The sequence below is a fragment of the Corvus cornix genome, chromosome 3 (genome assembly GCF_000738735.6).
Source record: "Corvus cornix cornix isolate S_Up_H32 chromosome 3, ASM73873v5, whole genome shotgun sequence".
Lineage (NCBI taxonomy): Eukaryota > Metazoa > Chordata > Aves > Passeriformes > Corvidae > Corvus > Corvus cornix.
Genome location: NC_047056.1, coordinates 11,844,127 through 11,865,147, shown reverse-complemented (window position 1 = coordinate 11,865,147; position 21,021 = coordinate 11,844,127). Strand labels below are relative to the sequence as shown.

General features: G+C 47.9%; 1 protein-coding gene across 10 annotated transcripts in view; it reads right to left on the bottom strand.

Moving 5' to 3' along the window:
• SLC8A1 (solute carrier family 8 member A1) overlaps positions 1-21,021 on the bottom strand; it is a 132,020-nt gene that overhangs the window by 87,969 nt on the left and 23,030 nt on the right. For all 10 annotated transcript variants that reach the window (XM_010411036.3, XM_039568483.1, XM_039568487.1 and 7 more), the window contains one exon: positions 15,890-17,725. In XM_010411036.3, the coding sequence (XP_010409338.1) occupies positions 15,890-17,718 (1,829 nt within the window). In that variant the 5' untranslated portion in view covers positions 17,719-17,725. The remainder of the gene's footprint in view (positions 1-15,889; positions 17,726-21,021) is intronic.

Sequence of the window (21,021 nt, the reverse complement as noted above, 5' to 3'; positions counted from 1 at the left end):
AGCTGCTCCTGAGGCCTCAGTGCCCACATCTCCAAGGCAAAGGCTCACCGGCCTCGTGTACCCTGCCAGTAAGTTTTCCTTCCTCCACTTGGCGGCCTATTAACAAGATAATGAGAAGAAAGAAGTACAAGCCTGAAAAAAGCATCTCTGATGGGAGCATTTCAAAAGGCAGCCAGTTTCCAGAAGGCAAGAACTATTCTCCACATCAATTATCTACAGAGATGCAAAAAACTGGATGACAATGAGAAATTAGATAATAAAAGCTCTGATTTAACTCATTAAGTTATGGCTCCAGGTATGTGTAGTCCCAGCGCATGCCGAATTTTATTTATGCCTGCATTGCAACCACCTCTGGAGAGCACTGCTACAAGGCACAGAGCAACTGAGGAAGAAATTGAAGGTAATTTTGTTCTGCAGCTCAAGAAATGTGAGCCATTTCCACTGTCACAGCATGCAAGCAAACATCCACCTCCCTCTCAATGGAACCTCGAGCAATGTGACTGCACCGCCACAGCAGGATGATGGCCCAGGGCCCTCCCAGCATTGTAAATCTCTGCAGGTCATCGTCAATGTTGCAATGCAGGTTTCTGTCATCAGGGCTGAAGTAGGCAAAAGGGACATTTTATTTCTTACCAGGTGTTTTCTCTAAAATACAAGCCAACGACACCTCTAAATCTATATGGTTTCTCCTCCTCCAGCTTTTTAAATGAAAAGCAGGTATGCTTCTGTGGAGTTTCCAATTTTCCTCACTTTCACTGCGAGGAGAAAACGCAGCAAGGTACTTGCGGGGGAAATCCTCATTCAAACACCGCCCCAGTATCGGCTGTTGTGGGAATTAACAACCAACAGACACATACAACCTCTGTCCCACAGGGAGGTAAGCCAAATTATCTTTATAGGCCATCTCCAGCAGCTTTGGCATACATAGCTATGTTGCATTTGTAGTTTAGATCAATTTGAGATGAAGCCTTTCTCTACGGCTTGTTATGCTGTAAACTGATGGTCTCCATCTCAACCAAATCCTGCCTGCAGCCAGCAGAGACATCCCACAGAACAATGAAGAAAACCTTGCTCAAACATCAAGGTCACCCAGGCTGCTTGGACACACCAGCAGGCAGAAGAGGTCCTCAGGAGACCCACTGCACACCCACTGCAGCATGCCCACACCCTTGCGAGCATGTCCCTGAGGGAAGGGCTTCCCCTTACGGTGCCTTCCAGCCTCCTAAGGGTTTAAACTCAGCCACTTAATCCCAGCTTTGTTACAGGTGTGACATAAACTGCTCTGTCCCAGATCCTGCTTTGCCTACAGCAGATTCCCACCACCCTGTTGCGTTAATGACACACTGCTCTTTCTGTGCTGGAAGTCATTAGTGCAGTGGTGTTGGGGAGATAACCGCTGCCAAATCAAGGCCCCTGCTCACAATAGCTGGTGCAAAGAAAACATCATTTTACTTCATTTTTAATGACCCAAATGCAAGCCTAAAGCTACCCGTGTTCAAATGCGTTAGCTGAGCTCACCAGTTCTCCTCTAATTAGTCCACGAGTCTAAGCTCAGAAAGAAATAAATGAATAAAAACTTCTACCACAAATTAAAGGGCGCCGTACCCAGCCAGGGCTGGAGGGCAGGCACTGCTCCCCACTCCCCATGGGTGCTGGGGGAGGTCACCATCACGTTGAGCTCTAGGTCCAAAACCGGCACGTGGCTTTGCCACTTCCACCTGCTCCCTTGCAGGATTTTCCATCTCAGAACTGGGGTGCTAGGAGCAGATCCTTACTTGCAAAGAGCTGTTGCACAAGTTGCCTGACAATAGATACCTTCCCAGCGCAGGGGCTTTCACAGAGAAGCTGAGGTGCTGAAGTGTAGTTGCTTCACCTTCTGTCACACTTGCTGTTAGCAGGGTTTCTCAAAACACTTGGCCTGAAATGCATCCCCCCTGCTTAAGTTTCCAGAGTCAATGAAGGAAAGTTTGGTTCAAAATGCAAAATGAATGTTCTGTGAAGCAATAAATAACCAAAAAAAAAAAAAATCTGACAACCCCAAACTTCAATTAATTTCTTTAGACTTTGAAATTGGTTTATTCAGTTGCAGATTTCCTGAAGGTAAATCTTTCTTCCCTAAATAAAAATGCTCACACGGATCAGTACATTTTCCCTCATGTACAGGAAAGGAATTTTAAACCTCTGCTCTAGCTGGGAGGGAAGGGATTAACACAATATTAAATATGGAGCTCTTCATGTTATCCCTTTTCTTTCCTCTCTCACATGCACTGCCTTGGCACCAAAATGCTGATGAATAGCAGGAAAACTCAGATCAATTTAGTTCTTCCTTTCCCAGACAAGTGATTTTTCTTGGCAAGGCTAGAAGTATTCTCTTTTCCTCATTGCTTTTACCTTTGATGCCTAGTGACAAGCCAGGGTTCTCCCTGCAAACACACTGAAGATGAAACTTGATAGCTTTTTCGAAGCACCTGTTGCAGACTTGAGCAGCACAACCTTGCTCTAAGGTTTGATGGGACAGGGGGGCTCTGAGGAGGACCCAAGCATTTTGCAGCTCTCAAGTGCTCAGCAGCAGCAAAGATGAAGCATGCATACGAAACGTTGTGATTCTGGCCCTTCTTTCACTTTTTCCTTCCACTCCTTTTCCAATTATTCACATTTTACCTCAGCCCACCTCATCCCCACAGATGCAGTTCCCTGGTCATCCTTTCACCTACTCTTAATTGCTGAGGCATAGGCAGGTGCAGCCCTCAGGTGTATGTGCACCTTGAGGTATTTGCATCCCTTTTGGAGGCGGCCGCAGTTGCTGCCTGAGTGAGCCCATCTGCTCACACCCAGAGGAGAGGGCAGTGGTGTGGATTAGCTTCGTGGCTGAGCTGTGCAATAGCTGCAGGTGACAAATGAGCTGTGCCCATGAGGCAGAGCAGTGGCTGAGCAGTGCCAAACTCCCTTTGATGTATAGGATTAAGTACCTGTTTTCTAAGCCCCGAGAGTCTGTGTTTTCCAGAAGGCCTCTGGTTTATACTGTGTGTGTGGTTAAGTAGGTTGCTGTGGCTCTCCCTTGTCACTGGTGCTGATGCTGGTCTTCTCCATTTCACACCAAAAACCCGAGAACCCAGCACAGTATCAGCATGCCTGGCCCTGAGATTACAGTGATTGGGGGTGGAAATCAGCCCCTCTTGTGTGTCACAACCACAGCCTCATTGTGCTCGTGCCCACAAAGGCAATGGATATCTCCTCTCCCAGGCTTCCTCCCAGCACTGCCAACCAAGCCTCTGGCCCTGCCTCACAGCTGGCAGCTAACAGCTTCCCAGCATCTCCCCTAAAAATGCACTCCTCCAGCAGGGTAATGAGCTCCCCAGGTTGAGTCTTTTACTGACTCCCCACAAATCACTGAGAGGACAGACTGCTGGTTTGGTTCATTAGCAAGTGTTTTGTAGAAATCTGTTTGTGTATTTGCAAGGCACCAACATGCTCATTCATACTAATGCAGGAATGCTCGAATGGAGAAGCAACTTAAGCCTTCCACCCTTCCTTCCAGCTCTAGAGGACTGGCAATTGAGAGCAATTCTTCTCCCAAAGCATGGCAGCTTCTTCCCTGGCACACCAAGGACCAGACAGGGCACACTAGATATTAGTCAGCGTCTTTCTTAAGACCACAGCTCTTGGAGCCCTGGGATTCAACAAGAAATTTAATTTCCACATAAAACACAGTGAGTGAAGGATGCCCTGAAGTTTTAGCTCTTGGCACAGCAGAGGAAAACATCACCAGAAAGGCTCAGACAAATAAAATGAACCTCAGTGGCACTGGCATCACTTTGGGGTCTTGTAACATTTCAATCAGCTGTATCACCAGGGAAGGAAGCTGTTTGTGACAACATCACAGATGTGACTCATGGGCTTTGCGCACTGAAAGGAGAAAGGTTCCTAGCGAGCAGAATGTGGGGCAAAGGCCAGGCAGAAGATTGCTAAGGAATCCTTGCTGTCTGACCATTCAGGACCACTCTGGCAGTCACAACTGCACCACCCAAGACTTTCACTGCTGGGACCAAAGCCCCCTTGCAGTGGGCAGCTCCAGTGAACCCCCAGGTGCCCAGCTTGGCTCCCACCACACACCACACTCACAAAGACAAGATTCCCTCACTGCCTCAGTCCCAGGTTTCCTGCAGCAGAGTCCCAGATGTCTGGTTCTTTTAAGTAATTTAATCGACGTGCAGTTGCACTGTAACAGCTTGAGCTGATGCCTCCAGGGTCAGTGAAGGAATGAATCCCTGGGCTTCTGCACCCTTACAGTCTGTGCACCCGTTCCTCTCATCCTCTTTATGCCCCTTGCACCTGATATCTGTTTGGGGTCTTCTGCTTCTTTATCTGGGTTCTCTAGAGTCTCTAGGGGACTGGCCACCCCCAGCCAGTGCTGCAGGTCCCCCTGCCCTTTGTCAGACAAAGGATTGGTGCCAGGTCATGGCCCCTTGCCCCAGGTTAGAACCATTTCCCCCACCCCAGGCACAACCTGCAGCTCCCACTGCAGCTGCTCAAGAGAGACCTGCACTAGGTGTGTTCCTCAACAAGAACAGGTGACAAGGATGCAGGAAAAGGAGCCCTAGCCTTTCACCTGTGCTTTTCAAAGTTACTGCCTTCAGGAGGCAGAAGCCCAATGGCATTTTATATCTACATAAATTAAAACAGGGACCACTTCCTTTGGCACCCAGGGCTGAACGAAAAGCCTTCCTTAAGGGTTTGAAGTTGCTGAGGAAGAGGAATTCTGGAAAACTTGAGGCTGGTTCTGCAGTTCTAATCTGTCAGATGATATGAATCTATCCGAGCTTTCCCTCATCATGATTCTGCATTAACACCCAGCAGCAGCTATGGGATGAGAGCTGCTGCTGCAGTCCATGAAGCCTGCTGGCTCATCTGGCATGGTGCAACAGGGAATGTTTGAGCACAAAGCAGGCACTCTACAGGGGAAACCAAACTGCTCCCCTGGCTTGAAGAGGACAGGTGAAAGGATCAGAAGTCAGGGACCACACAGATGATGCAGCAAAGAAGCAGGGAGGGGAAGTAGCTGCTTTAGTGGCTAGAGGGAACTTGTAGGAAAATAACCTGATAAATATGCAGGGTTTGTGGAGCAAAGGGGAACACCGGCATGGTGCTCCCTGGAGACACTAGGACACCCCTGGCTCGCAGGCACAGGGAAGGAGATTTTTCTCCTGTGCATTGGGAGAGAAGGGCACAGGTCTGTTTTTCAGACCAAGTATTTACAACCTTCTCTGACTTCCCCTACATTCTCAGGGTTACTTTTCCTTGCGCAGGTGCCTGCAATGGTCTTGCCTGGTTGCAGGTAAGAGCAGAGCAATCTCCCTTTCTGTTCCTAAGATGTGGGAACAGAAGAGTAGGAACCAGGAGAGGGAGTAGAACTCTCCTAGTAGAACTAGGAGAGGGAGAACATCATGCAGGAATAAGGAGGTGCTGGTCCAAGGGAATTTTCCTAGCTCTTCTCTTCAGGTGTGTTTCCCAGGTGAAGTTTGATAAGCATAGCCCCTAGCCTACTGCTGCCTTCGGATCTGTTCATTAGCACCTTTGTGAGGACTTTCCAGGACTGCCAGTTCCCAGGGGGCTGAGATACGGTGTTTTAATTGTATATAATTAACTACTGCTCCCTTATCTAGATTTCAAAGTTTACTGTTGAGGCTTCAGTACCAATGCTCTCTCCCTCTCTAATTAGCTTCCTTAATCTGTGCAGCCTTGCTTCTTCCCCCACGGGGACAGGGCTCTCCTGCAGGGAAGCTTGGATTGCATCTAATTACTACCAAAGGAGAGAGAAGGCAGCACTGCCCCTGCCCCAGATATCCCTTGTGAGCAGGGAGCCCTGAGTGGGTTGCCACAGGGAAGCTGTGCAGATTCCATGGGTGTATTTGGCCTTTCTGCTCCATCTGTAGGTTGCTTTGCATGTTATCCCATCAAAGGTTGGTAGCAGGATGGGGACCATCTGACTGAAATGCAACTCACACGATGAACATTTCTGCTTGGCTAGCACATAGCAAGAGGAGACAAAGAGTTCCCAAGGCTTCATCTGACCCAAGGTGTATTAAAAGAGACAAAACACCTGATATCTTCAGTAAACTTCTGGGCAGTGCCTTCTAAGCTGTCTTTGCTGTTGACAGAGGCTACCCACTGCCCCAAGAGAGAGCACAAGGATGGTTACCCTCCTCTTGAATATCTTCAGGATGTCATCTGTCTCACTGATTGCAAGAGCACGATGTGAGCTCAGATTTGGCTGCCAGGTCATAATGACACCCCTGACTTGGTTGTTCCCCTCCCACTCGAATTTGTGTTTATGACTATTCTTACACAAGCACTTTACAGAGTCTTGCTTCTGTTCAGGCTAATTCACATCTCTGTAAGTCCCCATCCTACCTCTGATAGTCTTTCAGACTCTATTCTCTTTCTACCTGCAAGTTTAAACACAGATTTTCTCTTTCCCATGCCCAACAAGCTCCATTCCAGGAAGAGCACCTACTGAACACCTTTTCACCCCCATCCAGTGACAGATTTCTCTTTCCAGACAGATTAGACCCCATCACCCCAGTGGCCCATTTAGCCAGGGCTTGCTTATGACAGTGCTAAACAAGACAACATTAAAAGCCCTTCTGAAGCTCAGTGATATGACAACACTGCTTCTCCCTTACCCAAAAGGCTGGCATAAAAGGAAATTAGGTTGGCTTGATAAGATTTGTTCTTGACAAATATATGCTGGCTGTTATTCCTCTCCTTGTTATCTTTGAGGTACTTACAAATAACGTGTTGATTTATTCCAGGCTCTTTTAGGTACAAAAGCAGACCTAATCTGGCTGAGCTGCTTTTGAAGGCAGCTTCTGAGCTTGCTGCACATGTCACCTATTGCCCAGGAAACCTTCCAGAGGGAGTGCTAAGAGCCCCTCATGCACTGCCCTTAGAGCACAAGGCTAGATTTCTGTATGCTTTCTGGTCTGAGGACAGGCAGGCTGCGTCACCTCTGTCCTACACCTGCAGGCCTCATGTACATCCACAGAGGGACCTGCTTCTCGGTAGAATCTGTTGTTCAGCTCCCTTCCCCTTCTTCCTCTGCATTGCTAAGGTGTGAATGTCCAGAATATCTCCTTTCCATCTAATTCTTGTCCAGTTCATGCTCGGTCTGATTCTGATCCAACCCTCCCACACTTCTCTGTTACAATCCTCCCTACTAAACTGACCCATTTTCAGATTTTTGTATGAGTCTTTCTGAGTTCCAGGTCACCAGAGAGCTCACGAGTCAGGTAAATCTCCTGCTACACTTCCCTCCTTATTCCCAGGATGATTTGTGCCTGGGACATTGATACTGACTATGTTTACCTAATTTTTACCCTGTGTAGGGGTGATACCTTATTCCCCATAGGTCCTGTCACATACCCAATCACTAAGGAGGAAGACAAACTTCAATAACCAAACGTAAAGTATGAATGGAAATCTACTGAACCAAGCAAATACTTGGCTCCTGTGCAGACTCTGGTGCCAGGTAAAGCCTGCTCCCTACCTGCCTGAGCCAAAGTAACAGGTTTTGTTTCAGATCAAGCCTCCTGTTCTCAATGAAACCAGGGCGTCCCTCCCCTGCTCGCTGCAGCTCGATTCATTTCAGACTCCCTGCAGAACTGACTTTTTTTCTGCCTTATACACTGTGACAGGACTGTGAATTTCTGTGAGAGCTGTGCAGTGTGAGGACAGCAGAGCCTGGGCTGCACAGTGGCATTGCCTGGGGTTGAGGGAGGGCTGTGGCTCCTCCACAGAGCTCCTTGGAGCACAATGTCCACAGTCTCCAGACAGGAGTGTTGCCTGCCCTTATCCAAAGGCATGCCAGGATAAGTCATCTGTCACAACACTGGTGCTCAGGATGCATGAGGGAGGTTTTGGGGCAGAGGATGGCAGAGCCACGGCCACATGAGCGGCACAGAGAGGGGAGGGAAAGCACCAGGGAGAAGAGCAGGCAGGGGGGTTGCTGAGAGCCAGCCTGGGCAGTTTTGGGGGCTGCTGAGCATGCTCATGGATCCATAGATTTCTACTCCAAATTGATTGTGAAAACACACATATAACTGTTCTGTTCTTTAGGATCATGTGTACTGATAGATTAATCCAGGAGCATGCAAGCATGTCTCAAAATGAGCTTCTTAGTAGGAAGCAAGCAACCAAGTTTGGAAAAGAACTCTGAGCAAATCAATCCTTTTTTGTTTTCATGTCCTTCTTATGTCCCAGCCAACGAGACAACAGCTTTGCCACCTGGTGACAGTGCATCTGGCCCTTGGGACAAGGGTCTCTGCAGGGTGTACCGGGCTTGTGGTTGAATCAGAGCCATATTGCATGACCCCAAAATAGCACAGTGTGCGACTACCACACACCAGTGTTTTAACAGGAGCAAATAACCAGAGGAATCACTCAAGCCCTCCAAAGAAGCTTCCTGATGATGCCATAAAATTTACACCATCCCTCGAAAAACTCCAAAGGTAGCATGTCTGCACTGGACTCCACTCAGCTGGGCCCTATCCCTGTCCCCAGCCACCTGCACTGAGGGGACCTTTCCCCGGAAAGGATTTTGCTCTGAAGGGGCAGACATATGCCATCAGTTCTGTCTCTCTCCTTCCAGTGTCCAGTTCACAGGGATCCAGCCATGCCCCCATTCTTTGTTATTGCTTTGTTTCTCACTGCCAGACACACTTGATTGTTACTTTGATTGTGTAGGAAGCAGTCCAGACATTATGGAAATGGAACCATATAGGGACTGGGCAGAGGAGGCTCATGCTGGTCACCCTCTTACTTACACAGCAGTGGGAATATTTTCTTTCTTACACAAAGATATTTTTAAAACAGAGAACGCTGTTACTATTTGTTGTCACCCAGGATCCAGCATTGCCATTCTTGGAAACCAGCACAGTGCCTCTAATGTCATTGTCAGAAACTGTATTAGTAGAGTTTTTGATATCTCCCAAGACGTCCTCAGGCTAACTGGCATTTATGGCTTGGAGAGGACTGACCTTAACTCCAGCCATGCTCAAGACTGCAAAGAGGAGGACATACCCAGTGGTACCGGTGCAGCAAGGCCATGCACACACCATGGCAAACACTGTAGCTGTGAAAGGCTGTTAACCAAAACTCCTCATCTAAGAGTACTGGAAAAGCACAGGTGGCTCAGCAAGACCAGACTGTGAAGGTTAAGCTAAAACAGTTACCCTGTGGTGCTGGAGAACAGGGGAAGGAGCAGAGACGAGGGATGGGATAGGACAGGTGACTTTTCCCTTGCATGGCAGTGATGTAATGTCCTTGCTAGTGGACACATGATTTTGTCCCTGGTGTGAGCAGGGCCAGTGGAGACACGCAGAAGCCAGATCCAGACATGGAAGACTGTGCATCTGACAAGGGCAGGGCAGCATCACATCTCCCTGTGAGCTAAGAGCTGGCTGATCACACTCATTCCCCTGCAGCATGCAGAATGATGCCTCCAGGCTCAGCCTCTCCCTCTGAGGAGGGTCTGCCTCTGACTCAGTCTGCCAGGTCCAGCTTCTCCTCTCTGTTTGGCTTTGGATGGCAGCAGATGTTTCTCTGCCCGTCTGTACAGATGCTTGAATGCTGGCTGTGGTCAGCTGTCTGCATTTTGTTCTGTCACTCTCATTTTGAGCCCACAAATTCAGCCCTGCTGCTGAAAGAATACTGAGTGCCATCCACTGAGTTCAAACCCAAGGGCAATGTGTCAGAGGAGAGGAGTCTGCTCCCAAGGCAAATGCACAACTTGAACTCCAATTGCATTGGGATCCTGTTTACTCATGAATTACCTCTCCCTGCTCAAGGATTTGCCACAGCCATGGATCCTATGTGCACAGCTGGGAGAGGGATGGATGCCTGTTGTGTTGGAAAAACCTGCTGGTGCCAATGCTGCTCCCAGCAGTGCTCAAGCACATGCCAGGGAAAGAAGGGTCTGCAAACAGGGATAGGACTTCTTCTACTCCCTGTTCTTGCCTCCCCATCAGGGAGCTGTAGAGCAGTGCTTCACTCCGAGGTAACTTTCCCATGCCAACAAGCTTTGCTAGGGTTGTTTTAATTTCTTAAAACAAGCCTAGTTCCTGCATTTTGTGAACCACTACAATGCATTTAATAGGTAGCCTTTTCATAAAGGAGCACAGCAGATGTGTACACAGGCCCTGACGAAGCTAATAACTACCCCTCAATGGCTTTCAGGGAGTTATTACATATTTAAGATCCAAGCTCCCTTAATCAACCACAGAGATGCAGCTGGCAGCAGTAAATTGCCAACAACAGTTCATTACAAATAAGGAAACATTGGTTTTTCAAGGACAAAAACTGTGTCAGTTCTTCAGCTAACTCTTGTCCTCACCCTTCTCCCCCCTCCACTCACCCCCAGTGATGTGCTGGCACAACTTCTTCGTCCAATAACACGACTTCACTGCCTAATCCCCTCCACAGGGGACATCATGCAATCAAGTTCCTGGATTTCCTGACTTATTTGGGCAAACGGCACAGTCTGCATCCCACGCTCACCCTGCCGGAGGAAGCCGTGGGCAGGACGTGTCCCACACCACCACGATGACCTGCCACAGGAGCACCCTCAGTGGCTTCACCCTGGGGAGCACATGAAGCCGTGGGACACTTGGAGACACAGCTGCGAGTCTGCCCTTCAGGGGCTTGAGACCTGATGTGGCATTGGGAATGAGGTTTTCAGGACCTGCCACATCCTGGGCACAGCACGAAGGGGAAGGTCTGTGGACACCACGGGGCCTTATTCCCCTGCTGTCTCCCAACAGAGACCTGGTTGACCATGCAGCTGAGGCAGGAGCACAGCAGTTTAAGAGAGATGCCCATGCCTGGGAGATATTAAGGCTGATACTTTAAGAGCGTTCAGGAAAGACTAAACACTGTTTGAAGGAAGAGGAGAAAAAGAAAAGACAGCTGACCCTGTTAGAGCCGTATCTTCCCCTCTGAAGAGGGGACAACCAGCTTTTGGCCTTCAGGTACCAAAGAAATTGTACATTTCAGGCCCAGAGAACTTCTCCTCCTCAAAAGGGAAACAGGCCCCATCTGTGCCCCAGTGTGGTGCAACACACCTGCTCAGACCCCTGCTGTGGGCCACAGCCAGGGCCACCTCCTGTAAGATGGATCTGTACTGGATGGACCAGGAACACCAGGTGCTTCTGCCAAGGATCCAAGCCCTAGATCCAGCTGGCCATATCTGTACTGCCTGCAAATCCCACTGGGCCAGGCAAGACTTCCAGTGGTGAGGGGAGAATACTCTGTAAACCCCACACTGGGCTCTGGAAGCAGGCCAAACAAGAGTTTAATCTTTGTTTGGTCTACTTTGATATCTCACACTGTGCTGCCAGACCTTAACCCTGTGCAAGCTGGGGCTGTTGTGTCAGGGGATGCACACTGGCCCAGCTGAACAAAGTGGGACCACAAAGAAGAAGACAATGTGCTCAACAATGAAACCTGAAAAGCGGAATGTTTGTTTGCTTCCCTTCCAGCCTGGTTTACTCTCTGCCACATCAGAAGACATCCTCCTCTTCAACTGCATCCTACTGCAACGCTGCTCAAGCTTGGAGGCTTTACTTTTTTTCTCTGAAGCTGCAGGCCACAGATGAAAAACTGAGATAGAGGGGTTCCAGGGCTGAGTCAGGATATTATTTCTACTGTTTCTTTAGAAATACCTGACCCAACTTCTTTTTGGAAAAGAACTTAAAAAAGCAGTATCACTTGGTTCCCCTCCTGCCACAATCTATATTTATTGACATAGACATTTTTAAAGGGCTCTTGGGAGGGAGCCTATGTGGTTTCTGGGGACAGTTCCCCAGAAAAATCAGAGGATGTAGCTGATGTTTGTGTCTTTTTTAGTATTCAGCTCCTAAATTTATGCTTACAGAGAAATGCCAAAACTGACTTGCACAAGTCAAATTCAGTGGGCAAAGAGTGTCATTTCCTAAAACTGCAGCAGACATGTTTTATAAAAACAACTAAACTGTACATTATGGACAGCAAGATCATTTGACATAAGGTTTTCCAGGCTTTTACAGGTGTGACTGCATAGGTGAAATATGAGTTTAACTGGTTGTCCATATAACTGTATGTATCATCTTCCTCACTGACACTAATGCAGTAAAACCTTTTCTTTTGGGGTGCGTGTGCAGACATCTGGAGCACCGATTGTAGCAGATCTCTAGTTGCAATGTTATCCCTAGAAAACCTGTGTTTTTTGAACATGAAAGAACACGCTCTTTTCATATGGCTTTGCAGTCACATCTGGAAGAGATGCTCCTCCTGATGTTTCAAGACAGGAGAAGAGCTGATGGGGTATCAGCTGAGGCAACGATTGCTTCCTCCTCTAATATAAGAAGCTGGACTTCTTTTGAATTATTTAGCATTCAGTCAGGAGATAAAAATACACTGGCTGCATGAACCAGTGACCTCTTCTATGATCACAATAGCTGTAGTAGACAGGAGGGCAGGAGGAGCCTACAACTGCACATCTTCTCCATGTTCTCATACAGAAAGCTTTAATCATTAATGGAGGTGCAAGACAAGGCTGGAGTCACCCTGTTGAGGGTGGGCCCAGAGGGAAGGCTCTCTTACACTTTAAATCACAGCACCTACCCCGATGTCTCAGAGCCCCAGGTACCTGTGCAGCATCACTGAGGCTGACCTTGCTGAGACACCAGTCAGACAACTTTTCTCACGCAGCTTGGAACAGTAAGTTATGCAAACCCCATTTAAAAGCTGTTCCTTTCACTTGCTAACACGCATCCATTGAACACACAAGCTGTGCTACAGGAACAAGGAGCAGAAAAGCACCGCTCCAAGAAGCAGTGCTGGGATAAAATGTTCCACAGAAGGACCAACATCATCTCCATCACACATCTCTTTTGGAAGCATCAGAACGAGATGTTTGTTTAAATGCACAGGAGCAGCACAGCTTCAGCAGTTAAACTCTTTATTTTGTGTACTCTGGGAAGGGGGGACATCAACAGATTGCAAAACGGGAAAGTCTCTCTGGACACTGCAAACAAACAACATGTTACGTAATTAGGCCTTTTGGGAACCAGAGGAAGGTCTCCAGAAGATCAGGGCCCTCCCAGCGCTTTCTAATTTTACTGGGACTTACCAGCAAGCCAGCCCTCTAATAATAGAGGCTTGTGCATGCTTTTCTTTCATCTTCCTGTCTCCCTGTACTGCCCTACCTTTGCTATTACTGCCCCAGAAAAACACATCTTACTCACTTTTATCAAGCTGATTCATACAGACTTGAATGGCAGAACTGAAGAGGCACTAAAGACCTTTAGAAAGGGCAGCAAAGACATCTCTTGGCCATCAGAGCATGGGAAAACCTGAAATTTTAGAACTTTATTGAATCCAGTGTGCTACGGAATTGCACCATTCTACATAACTGTGGCTTAGCTGAAGTACAGCACTATCAAGCAATGACAGAGCAAAAAGTCTTTAGCTCCATATTCCACATATTGTGCTAGTATATCTTCTTTACTGGAGCAAATTCTTCCAAGGGGGGATGCCTGTCAGCAGCAGCTCAGCATTGGGATCACTCTGCCTCTGCACTGCAGCGTTGTTCCAAACTTGTGCCCAGGCAAAACACGGACCTGCAGGAAATCTTCTGCCAGTCAGATTGTACCATGCTGAACATGGTCTGTAGCAGCTAAGTTTTAGATTAATGCCTACTGCCTTTCAGGCACATGAATAGATTGGAATAGTACATCAGTTTCATTCTGTGCATGTCCTCTCCTAGCTGACATGAGAAAGCCCCTTGGTCAACATCTGTCCCTGCAGTCACCACCTCCTTACATCCATGCCCCAGACCCTCATCTGTGCCAGGCTGTGGACACTTCTGAGGTACCATCACTCACTGCGATTCCTGGGAGAGACAGTTTAAAGACAATAGAGATACAATGGCATCTGCACAGAAAAAGCACGCTCAGGTTTCTAAGGAAGCTGCTTTCCCCTGTTTCTTGCTTGCTGTGCACATTCTGGCAGCCGGTAAGAAGAGGAAGGAGGAGGCTTGCAGCCCTGGTGAGGGCACAGCAGCACAGATCCCACAGGATGTGGCCAGCCTGCTTCCAGCACACCCCTTGGTTACTGGGCTGTTGGCAAAAGTCAGCCGTGAACAGCTCAGAGGAAGGAAGGCCACCACCAGAGGCAGCAGGCACAGCAGTGCCAGCGACAACACCTCGCCTCCTCACAGCCTGAGCACCAAGAGGCAGCACAGACACCGGTCTTGGATGAAGGACAGCACAGAGATCCTGGCCAGTGATGGATCCAAGACAAGGGGTAATCCAAGCCCTTCTGAACACCGCTCCAGAGCCTGTGGCCCTGTGTTTGGCCTGCCATGTAAACATGTCACATCCCATGGGAGCTGGGAACAAACGTCAAAGTCTAACTGCCACTAGCCCAGTTTTGCTAGTGCTGAGTGACCTGGATAAAAAGCAAAGAGCCTTTGGGAGATATCCTTATAGCCTAGTTCATTGCATCTCTGCAGGAAACTCCCTGCTTCTCCCCAAATGATAAAAAAAAAATTCAAATAACTGCATTCCTCTCTATAACATCTATCATTCAGGAGTCAGGAACCATGTGCTCTTGAGCGTTGTGTGAGCAACATGCATGTTGTGGCCTCCAGATTGCTAGAGCTGTGAAGTTTTTGCTCAGTTTTTCCTGGGAAGTCAAAATCCCAACTGGTATAAATCCTGCCTGAGAGCTACAAAATCACCTTCCCCACCCCATCTACTTCAAGAAGTTTTATGAAGAAGTTTCATTCTCCCTGTGCACACGCAGCAGATCCAGGTGACAGACAGAACACAAGGGCCACTCTGGGCACTCGCCATGGTTTGTCTCAGCTCCTAGGAGACCAGTAGTACAATATATAACACCCAAGCCGAAACTTAGCTCTCCCTTGATACAGCAGTGCCCTTTATCAGTTACTTCTTTCAGTTCTCTGCAGTGTTTTTGTGCTACAGAACTTAGTGCCTGTTGGCTGCAAACACAGAATTCACTGTAGGAAGAGCCTCAGGCTGGAACAACACAGCTCCCAACCCTTACTCCTCCCAGAGCACCAGCTGGGCAAGGAAATGTCTTCATGACATACCCAAGGATAGATGTTTTCTACCACGATTTACTGAGCAAATTTATGTTCTCCACATAATGTAATAAGGCTACAGCACTAATAACTTCTCCACCATCCAAAGAGCAACACTCAGGAGCCTCCAACAGCTTTCAGCCTCATTTTTTACTTGCAAGCAGCGAATGAATGTGGCTGCAGTTGCATCCTAACCATGAGGCTTCCCTGCACGACAACACTTTTTCAAGACGTGTATTGGGCAGTGACTCAGGCGTGCAACCTTTAGAACAGGAGGAGGTGAAGCAACCTTCACCAAAGCCCTGAGCAGAGCATCACAAGTGACCCAGTACCGGCTGATCTGAGCCCCAACAGGAAAGAGGAAGCAGGTACCACAATTCACACATTCAGTTAAGGCCTTTGCAGGACACGCCCTCATGCCTGTGTGGTCACAGCCACTTGGGTTTTGTTCTCTGCTCCACTGCAGAGCTGAGGCTGTAGAGACCTGCTCAGTGCATGAGTACGGCTCCTAGATCAGTTCCACCTCCCTGCTGCTGGAAGGCTGGAGTGCCTCTGACCAGACATCGCTCACCAGTCTGCTGGCAAGGCAGGGACGCAGCGTTTCAGGCTCCCCAAAGCACCTAAGGCCATTCATGGCTTATTGCAATACATTGGCACCCAAACACCTCCAGTGCAGCTCTGGGAGCTAACTGCATTTCGTCTCAGGAGAAACAGAGACTGTAAGAAACAAATAAAACCTTGACTTACACTATCTCATCATTCTGGAACTCCAGCTCCCCGCAGGTGTCTTCAAAGTCCTCTCCTCCACCTTTGGCCGTGCCTTCAATGGTTTTGTAGGGCACAATAACATTTCCTCGTGCTCCAGAGGTTCGCAACACTTTCACTTCCATGGTTCCTACACTTTCACTGATGTGTGTTACTGGCTCCTCGAAGGTGAAGATGCCGGCATGGTCATCGTCAAAAATGGTGACGGTGGCAGTAGATGGTGATCCCAAGCAGGCGAGTGTTGAGACACGACTGGCCTCAAGAACACCCTCATCTGAGGCCTCGGTGCTCACTCGGACGTTGCTGAGATGGACCAGGAAGTTCTCATCCTCCTCAAATATGTCATCATCGATTATGCCAACACGGATTTCCTTCTGGGTCTCTCCAGGCTTGAAGACCACTGTCCCTTCAGTGAACTCGTAGTCAGAGCCAGCATTGGCCGTCCCGTCCTCTGTCCGGAAGTCGACATACACTGTGTTGGTCAGGTCTCCTCCCCGGCGGACGATGGTCAGGGCCACGGTGCCACAGTTCTCCAAGCACTGGTAGGTGCCCTGCTCAAAGTAGAGTTTGCTGACGGGATCATTTTCGGTCACCTCGCTGTTGACCTCGTGCATGCTGACGGCTTTGCGGGCCTGGTCTGCAGCATGTCTCTTCAGGATGTTGCCCGCGCCGGTCATGAGCCGAGTGGCCTGGATGCGGTAAAAAGCCCTGCTCTTCTGCTGCTGGCTCAGGACCTGGTAGTTGGCCAACTCTATGAGCTGTTCAACTTCCTTGTCTGGGTGCTTTTGTTTCAGCTCCTTCAGGATCCGAGCCATTTCCCTCCTGGCTTCCTCGTCATCCTGGTCTTTCTCGTCCACCTCCAACACTAGTGTCCCATCCAAAAAGTTCTCCACATGAGAATTAGCAACCTTTCCATCCATCTCGATGTCAGCCTTGGAAGAGGGCCGGTCACCCTCATGCTCGATGATCATCCCTCTCTGCTTGCCAGCTCGGTATTTCTTGTAGACGTACTTGTAAAATAACAGCCTCCTGTCAGCTATCCAGGCAAACACCACACAGATGGGGAAGAAGAAGAAGGTGAGCAAACCTTCCCAAACCTCCACAATCCCAGGAGAAGACACAGATAAAATAATGTAAAGCCAAGTGTAGGCAAAGATGCTCCAGGCTGCTGTGACAAAAAACACTCGCAAGTGCTTGATCTTCCTTATCTCTCCATCTGGCACCACGTACACACAGATTGCAATGATGACAAACATGTTAAAGGCAGCACTCCCCACGATTGTGCTTGGCCCCAAGTCCCCCGCCGTGAAGCCATGGCCGCACACCTCAATAACAGACAGGAGGATCTCCGGAGCAGACGAGCCCAAGGCCATCAGCGTGAGGTTGGAAACAGTCTCGTTCCAGATCCTCACAGTGGTTTTGCTGGTCTCGCCATTGGGCTTCTTGATGGTTATTTCCCGCTCTTGGGACGTAATGACTTCGATGGAGGACATGAAGCGGTCAGCTATGATGGATACTCCCAGGAACATGTACACCATTGCTACAAAATACACCGTTGCCCGGGCGATTTTGTCCCCAAACGAGGGGTCCTGGGGTTCCCATATTGGTAAAATCACACCCTTTTTGCAGATGTAGGAGCCAGCGCACTCCTCGGTGTCGTTCGCGGGCAGTTCACTGGGGCTTTCCGCGTGTGTGCCCCCTGCATGGAAGAGCAGCACCAGGACAAGGCTCAGCAGAGGGAAGCTCACTGGGAAGGTGCGTGCATGAGTTACCCGTGACATGGCCACTTCCACCAGGCAGGTCCCAAACATCCTCAACCTGAAGAGGCAAAAAGCAAAGATGCATTAAGTGAGGTAAACCAGAGAGAACAGATGTTCCTCTCCAAAGATATGATCGAGTAATCCTGTTACTCAAGAAGATCCAGCTGATGAGCCCATTTTGTTATGATTGGTGATGTTTTCCATGTAGAAATCCTCTAGTTCAGTCATCTGAATCAGGATGGATTCAGATGGTACCAGTAAGCTAGCACCTGCCCCCTTTAGCTACCATGATGTTTCTTTCTCTTTGTTGAAAACCTATTTGTTCAATTGCATTTTCTTGTTCCTCTAATCTAATTAACGCCCATCATTCTGCTTCACAGCTGGCAGAAGTGTTTCCCATTTCAAAATTACAGTGCACTCACTCACTGGAATTCAGGGTAAGAGCAGGAGAGGACAGGGAAATCTGCTATCCCCTCATGAAGTTTAAAAAATATTTTTATACTTGCCATTTTAAATCACTGTAGGCTACGTGTTTCACAGCCTTTCCTTGCTCACAGTCCTCCCAAGCATCTAATCCACATCAGAAATCCGCACAAAGTGAGCCCTGGCAAAACCTTACTCTTAACAGTAACTTGGTCATAAGGTGCACCAGAAGGGCAGCCTGTAATTAATGATTTTGGAGCCATTCCTTCCACAGTGCATCACTTTGCACCTTCCCAAAACTGGAAGGAGCCCCATATGCATCGAAGCCTGGCTCTCTTGGCATGCTTCTAGAGGAAGCATGTCCCTGTGCTCTTTTCCCACTAGGTCAGCTTTGACGGCTTCCCCTTCCAGGGCCTTTCTCACTCCATTTACAACATCAGTCATCAGGCGTGACAGCCGAACTTGCCCTTGTCCTGCCTCAGGATTTTCCAGCAATGCGGAGGAGCTGTTAAAGAGGTTTGCAGTTAGTTAACAGTGCATAAACAGACAGAACAGATGCCTTTAAGTACAAAGAGATGCTCAGTGAAAAAAAACCCCTGAGCATGCTCAGTGTTACATTCTCAAATTTGCTAGCCAATAAAAGCCAGATCCCTAGTTATTAAAGCTGTATTTTTTTCTCAAGGAGAGCCTTTGCTGTACCACGCTTCTCCAATCCAAGTTAATTTAATCAGATGGTACTTAAAAATGTTTCTATGAAGAGAGGAAAATGAGCACGTCAATACCTCGACTTCACTGGGAAATACAAAAAGCTGAGCTGATTTTGCTCATAAAAGCCCCACACCCCTGAAAGAAAAAAACCAACTGAAGCTCAGCCATGACAGGCTTTAAATCCTTGTTAGGGCAGGGGCATATCATGCAGGGACAGGGCTGTGTGCAAGGGAACAACTGGCTGGAGGAAGCAATGGGTACCATCCCTCACCCACGTTATGGGATCTACTCCACAAAGAGAGGTTGTACCGGTGGATCAAAGCCCCCTCCTCCGTTTGCTTTTATTTATGGATGCTGCAGTAGGATTATTGGTCTGGAAGAATAATACTGAGAATTTATCAAGACAGCTTTATATAAATGGCATTTTCTCACCAGGAACTGTTGGTCTGCCTCCAACCCCCTCCACTCCCTGGTATTGTAATTAAGAAAAGAAAAAGATACATAGTGGAGGAAGTGAGCAAATCAGAGAGCTGGGTGATAAGAACAGATAAACTGAGTAAGAAAAAGCAAGTGTCTTCTAGGAAGACAGATTTAAAATAAAGTTGTTTGCCTTGGGATTCCTGCTAATGCTACAAAAAAGGTCTTACTACCAGACTCACTGCCCCCCTGATCATAGCCCCTGGGTACCTTCTGCTTCCCCAAATGTGATCTGTACCACTTACAAGCCCAAAGTGAAAAAAATGCAAGCATGATGTTTGTAAAGAGGAGCACCTTTTTGCAGGCCGTTCAGTGGCTGGCTAAGCTGAAACAGATGTGCATTCACGGTCACTGAAATTTAGCTGAAGCATGAATTAGTCACCCAACATCTGTACTCCTGTGTTTCACACTGCTCCAAACCAAGTCATGGACACATTTGATAAAGGGGCTGTCAAAACACAGGCTGACTTGGTACCTACTCTGTTTATCCAAGATAGTTCCTAAGTGTAGTTTTGTTTCCTTTTTAAATATGTAGGCTTAAAAAAATTCATTGTGGGCATAAAATACTACTCAGATGCATGGTTCTTCACCCTCTCCTTCTGAAGGGTAGTAGTTTCTTCAGAAAACTCAAGAACATCCACCTGTCCTTGTTCAGTTAATTCTTCTCCCTGTGGCAAGTCATATTCCTGCACATGTAAAATTATTCAGAGCAATCAGGCATTGTGAAATCCCCTTGGCAAGAAGAGAAAACAGATGGTTCTAGAAAAAAAATTATGCTTTGGGTCACTGATTTAGGTCATGAAGAATAGGAGAGTCCCATCACACTTTGGACCAACTCTCCAGCCTTAAAAGGATTTGGGTACTGGAAGTCTCATTCAGAAAAAAAGACACCCATGAAATCAAATTAATAAGTAATTTGAACTTTATTTACCAGGTTTTTCCCCTTTCAAACATTCTAATATAAACTGGGTTTTGGTTGGGTTTATTTGTTTGTTTGTTTGTTTGTTTGAAATCGAGTCCCATACTACAGGGAGAAAAAAGGCCTAGAGGCTTGCATCTGAGCAATCCATATTTCTGGCATTCCCAACCAGCACTCCATGTACAAACAATATTTTTCCCTCAGATGTCAGGAGGTAAGAAATGTGGAGCTTTTCTGGAGAGGTATAAGAAATGGCTGGAGCTTTGGAAGGGACACCCACCAGCCATGTCAATGTGCCTCCTCTGAGCAGCAGCAGCATCCCCCAACTCTTGTTGTACTTTCTCCAGCATTTTGTAGTGTAGTCATCAAGCAAGATTCACACACCATGACCAGCTTTCCTACTTAAACCAAGTCACAGTGAGGCTCAGGAATTACGAAGAGCTAGAAAATGCTTGGCCACAACATGCTAGTTACATACATGCAGCCAGAGCCCGACACTCAAAATATCTCTGAGAAGCACCTGCTATTAAATCATCAGCATTTCTCTATTTGTACAATCCAAAATAAACAGCTTGGTCCCCAGAGACCCTCTTACTCTGCATTTGCCTACAGTCTCAGCTCATGGTCAGCACACTGTGGCATAGCATAGGAATATTCCCAGAAAAGCAAGGCTACCTGAGGAGCAGTCCTCCCTCCAAACTGAACTTTGTTAGCTTTTCATTAAGGTGCCTCAATTGCATTTCCCATCCTGGCCATCAGCAATAAAAGCGTGTGCAGCAGCTGATGCACAGTGCCAGGCCGGCAGCTCCAGCAAACCCTGCCTGCCA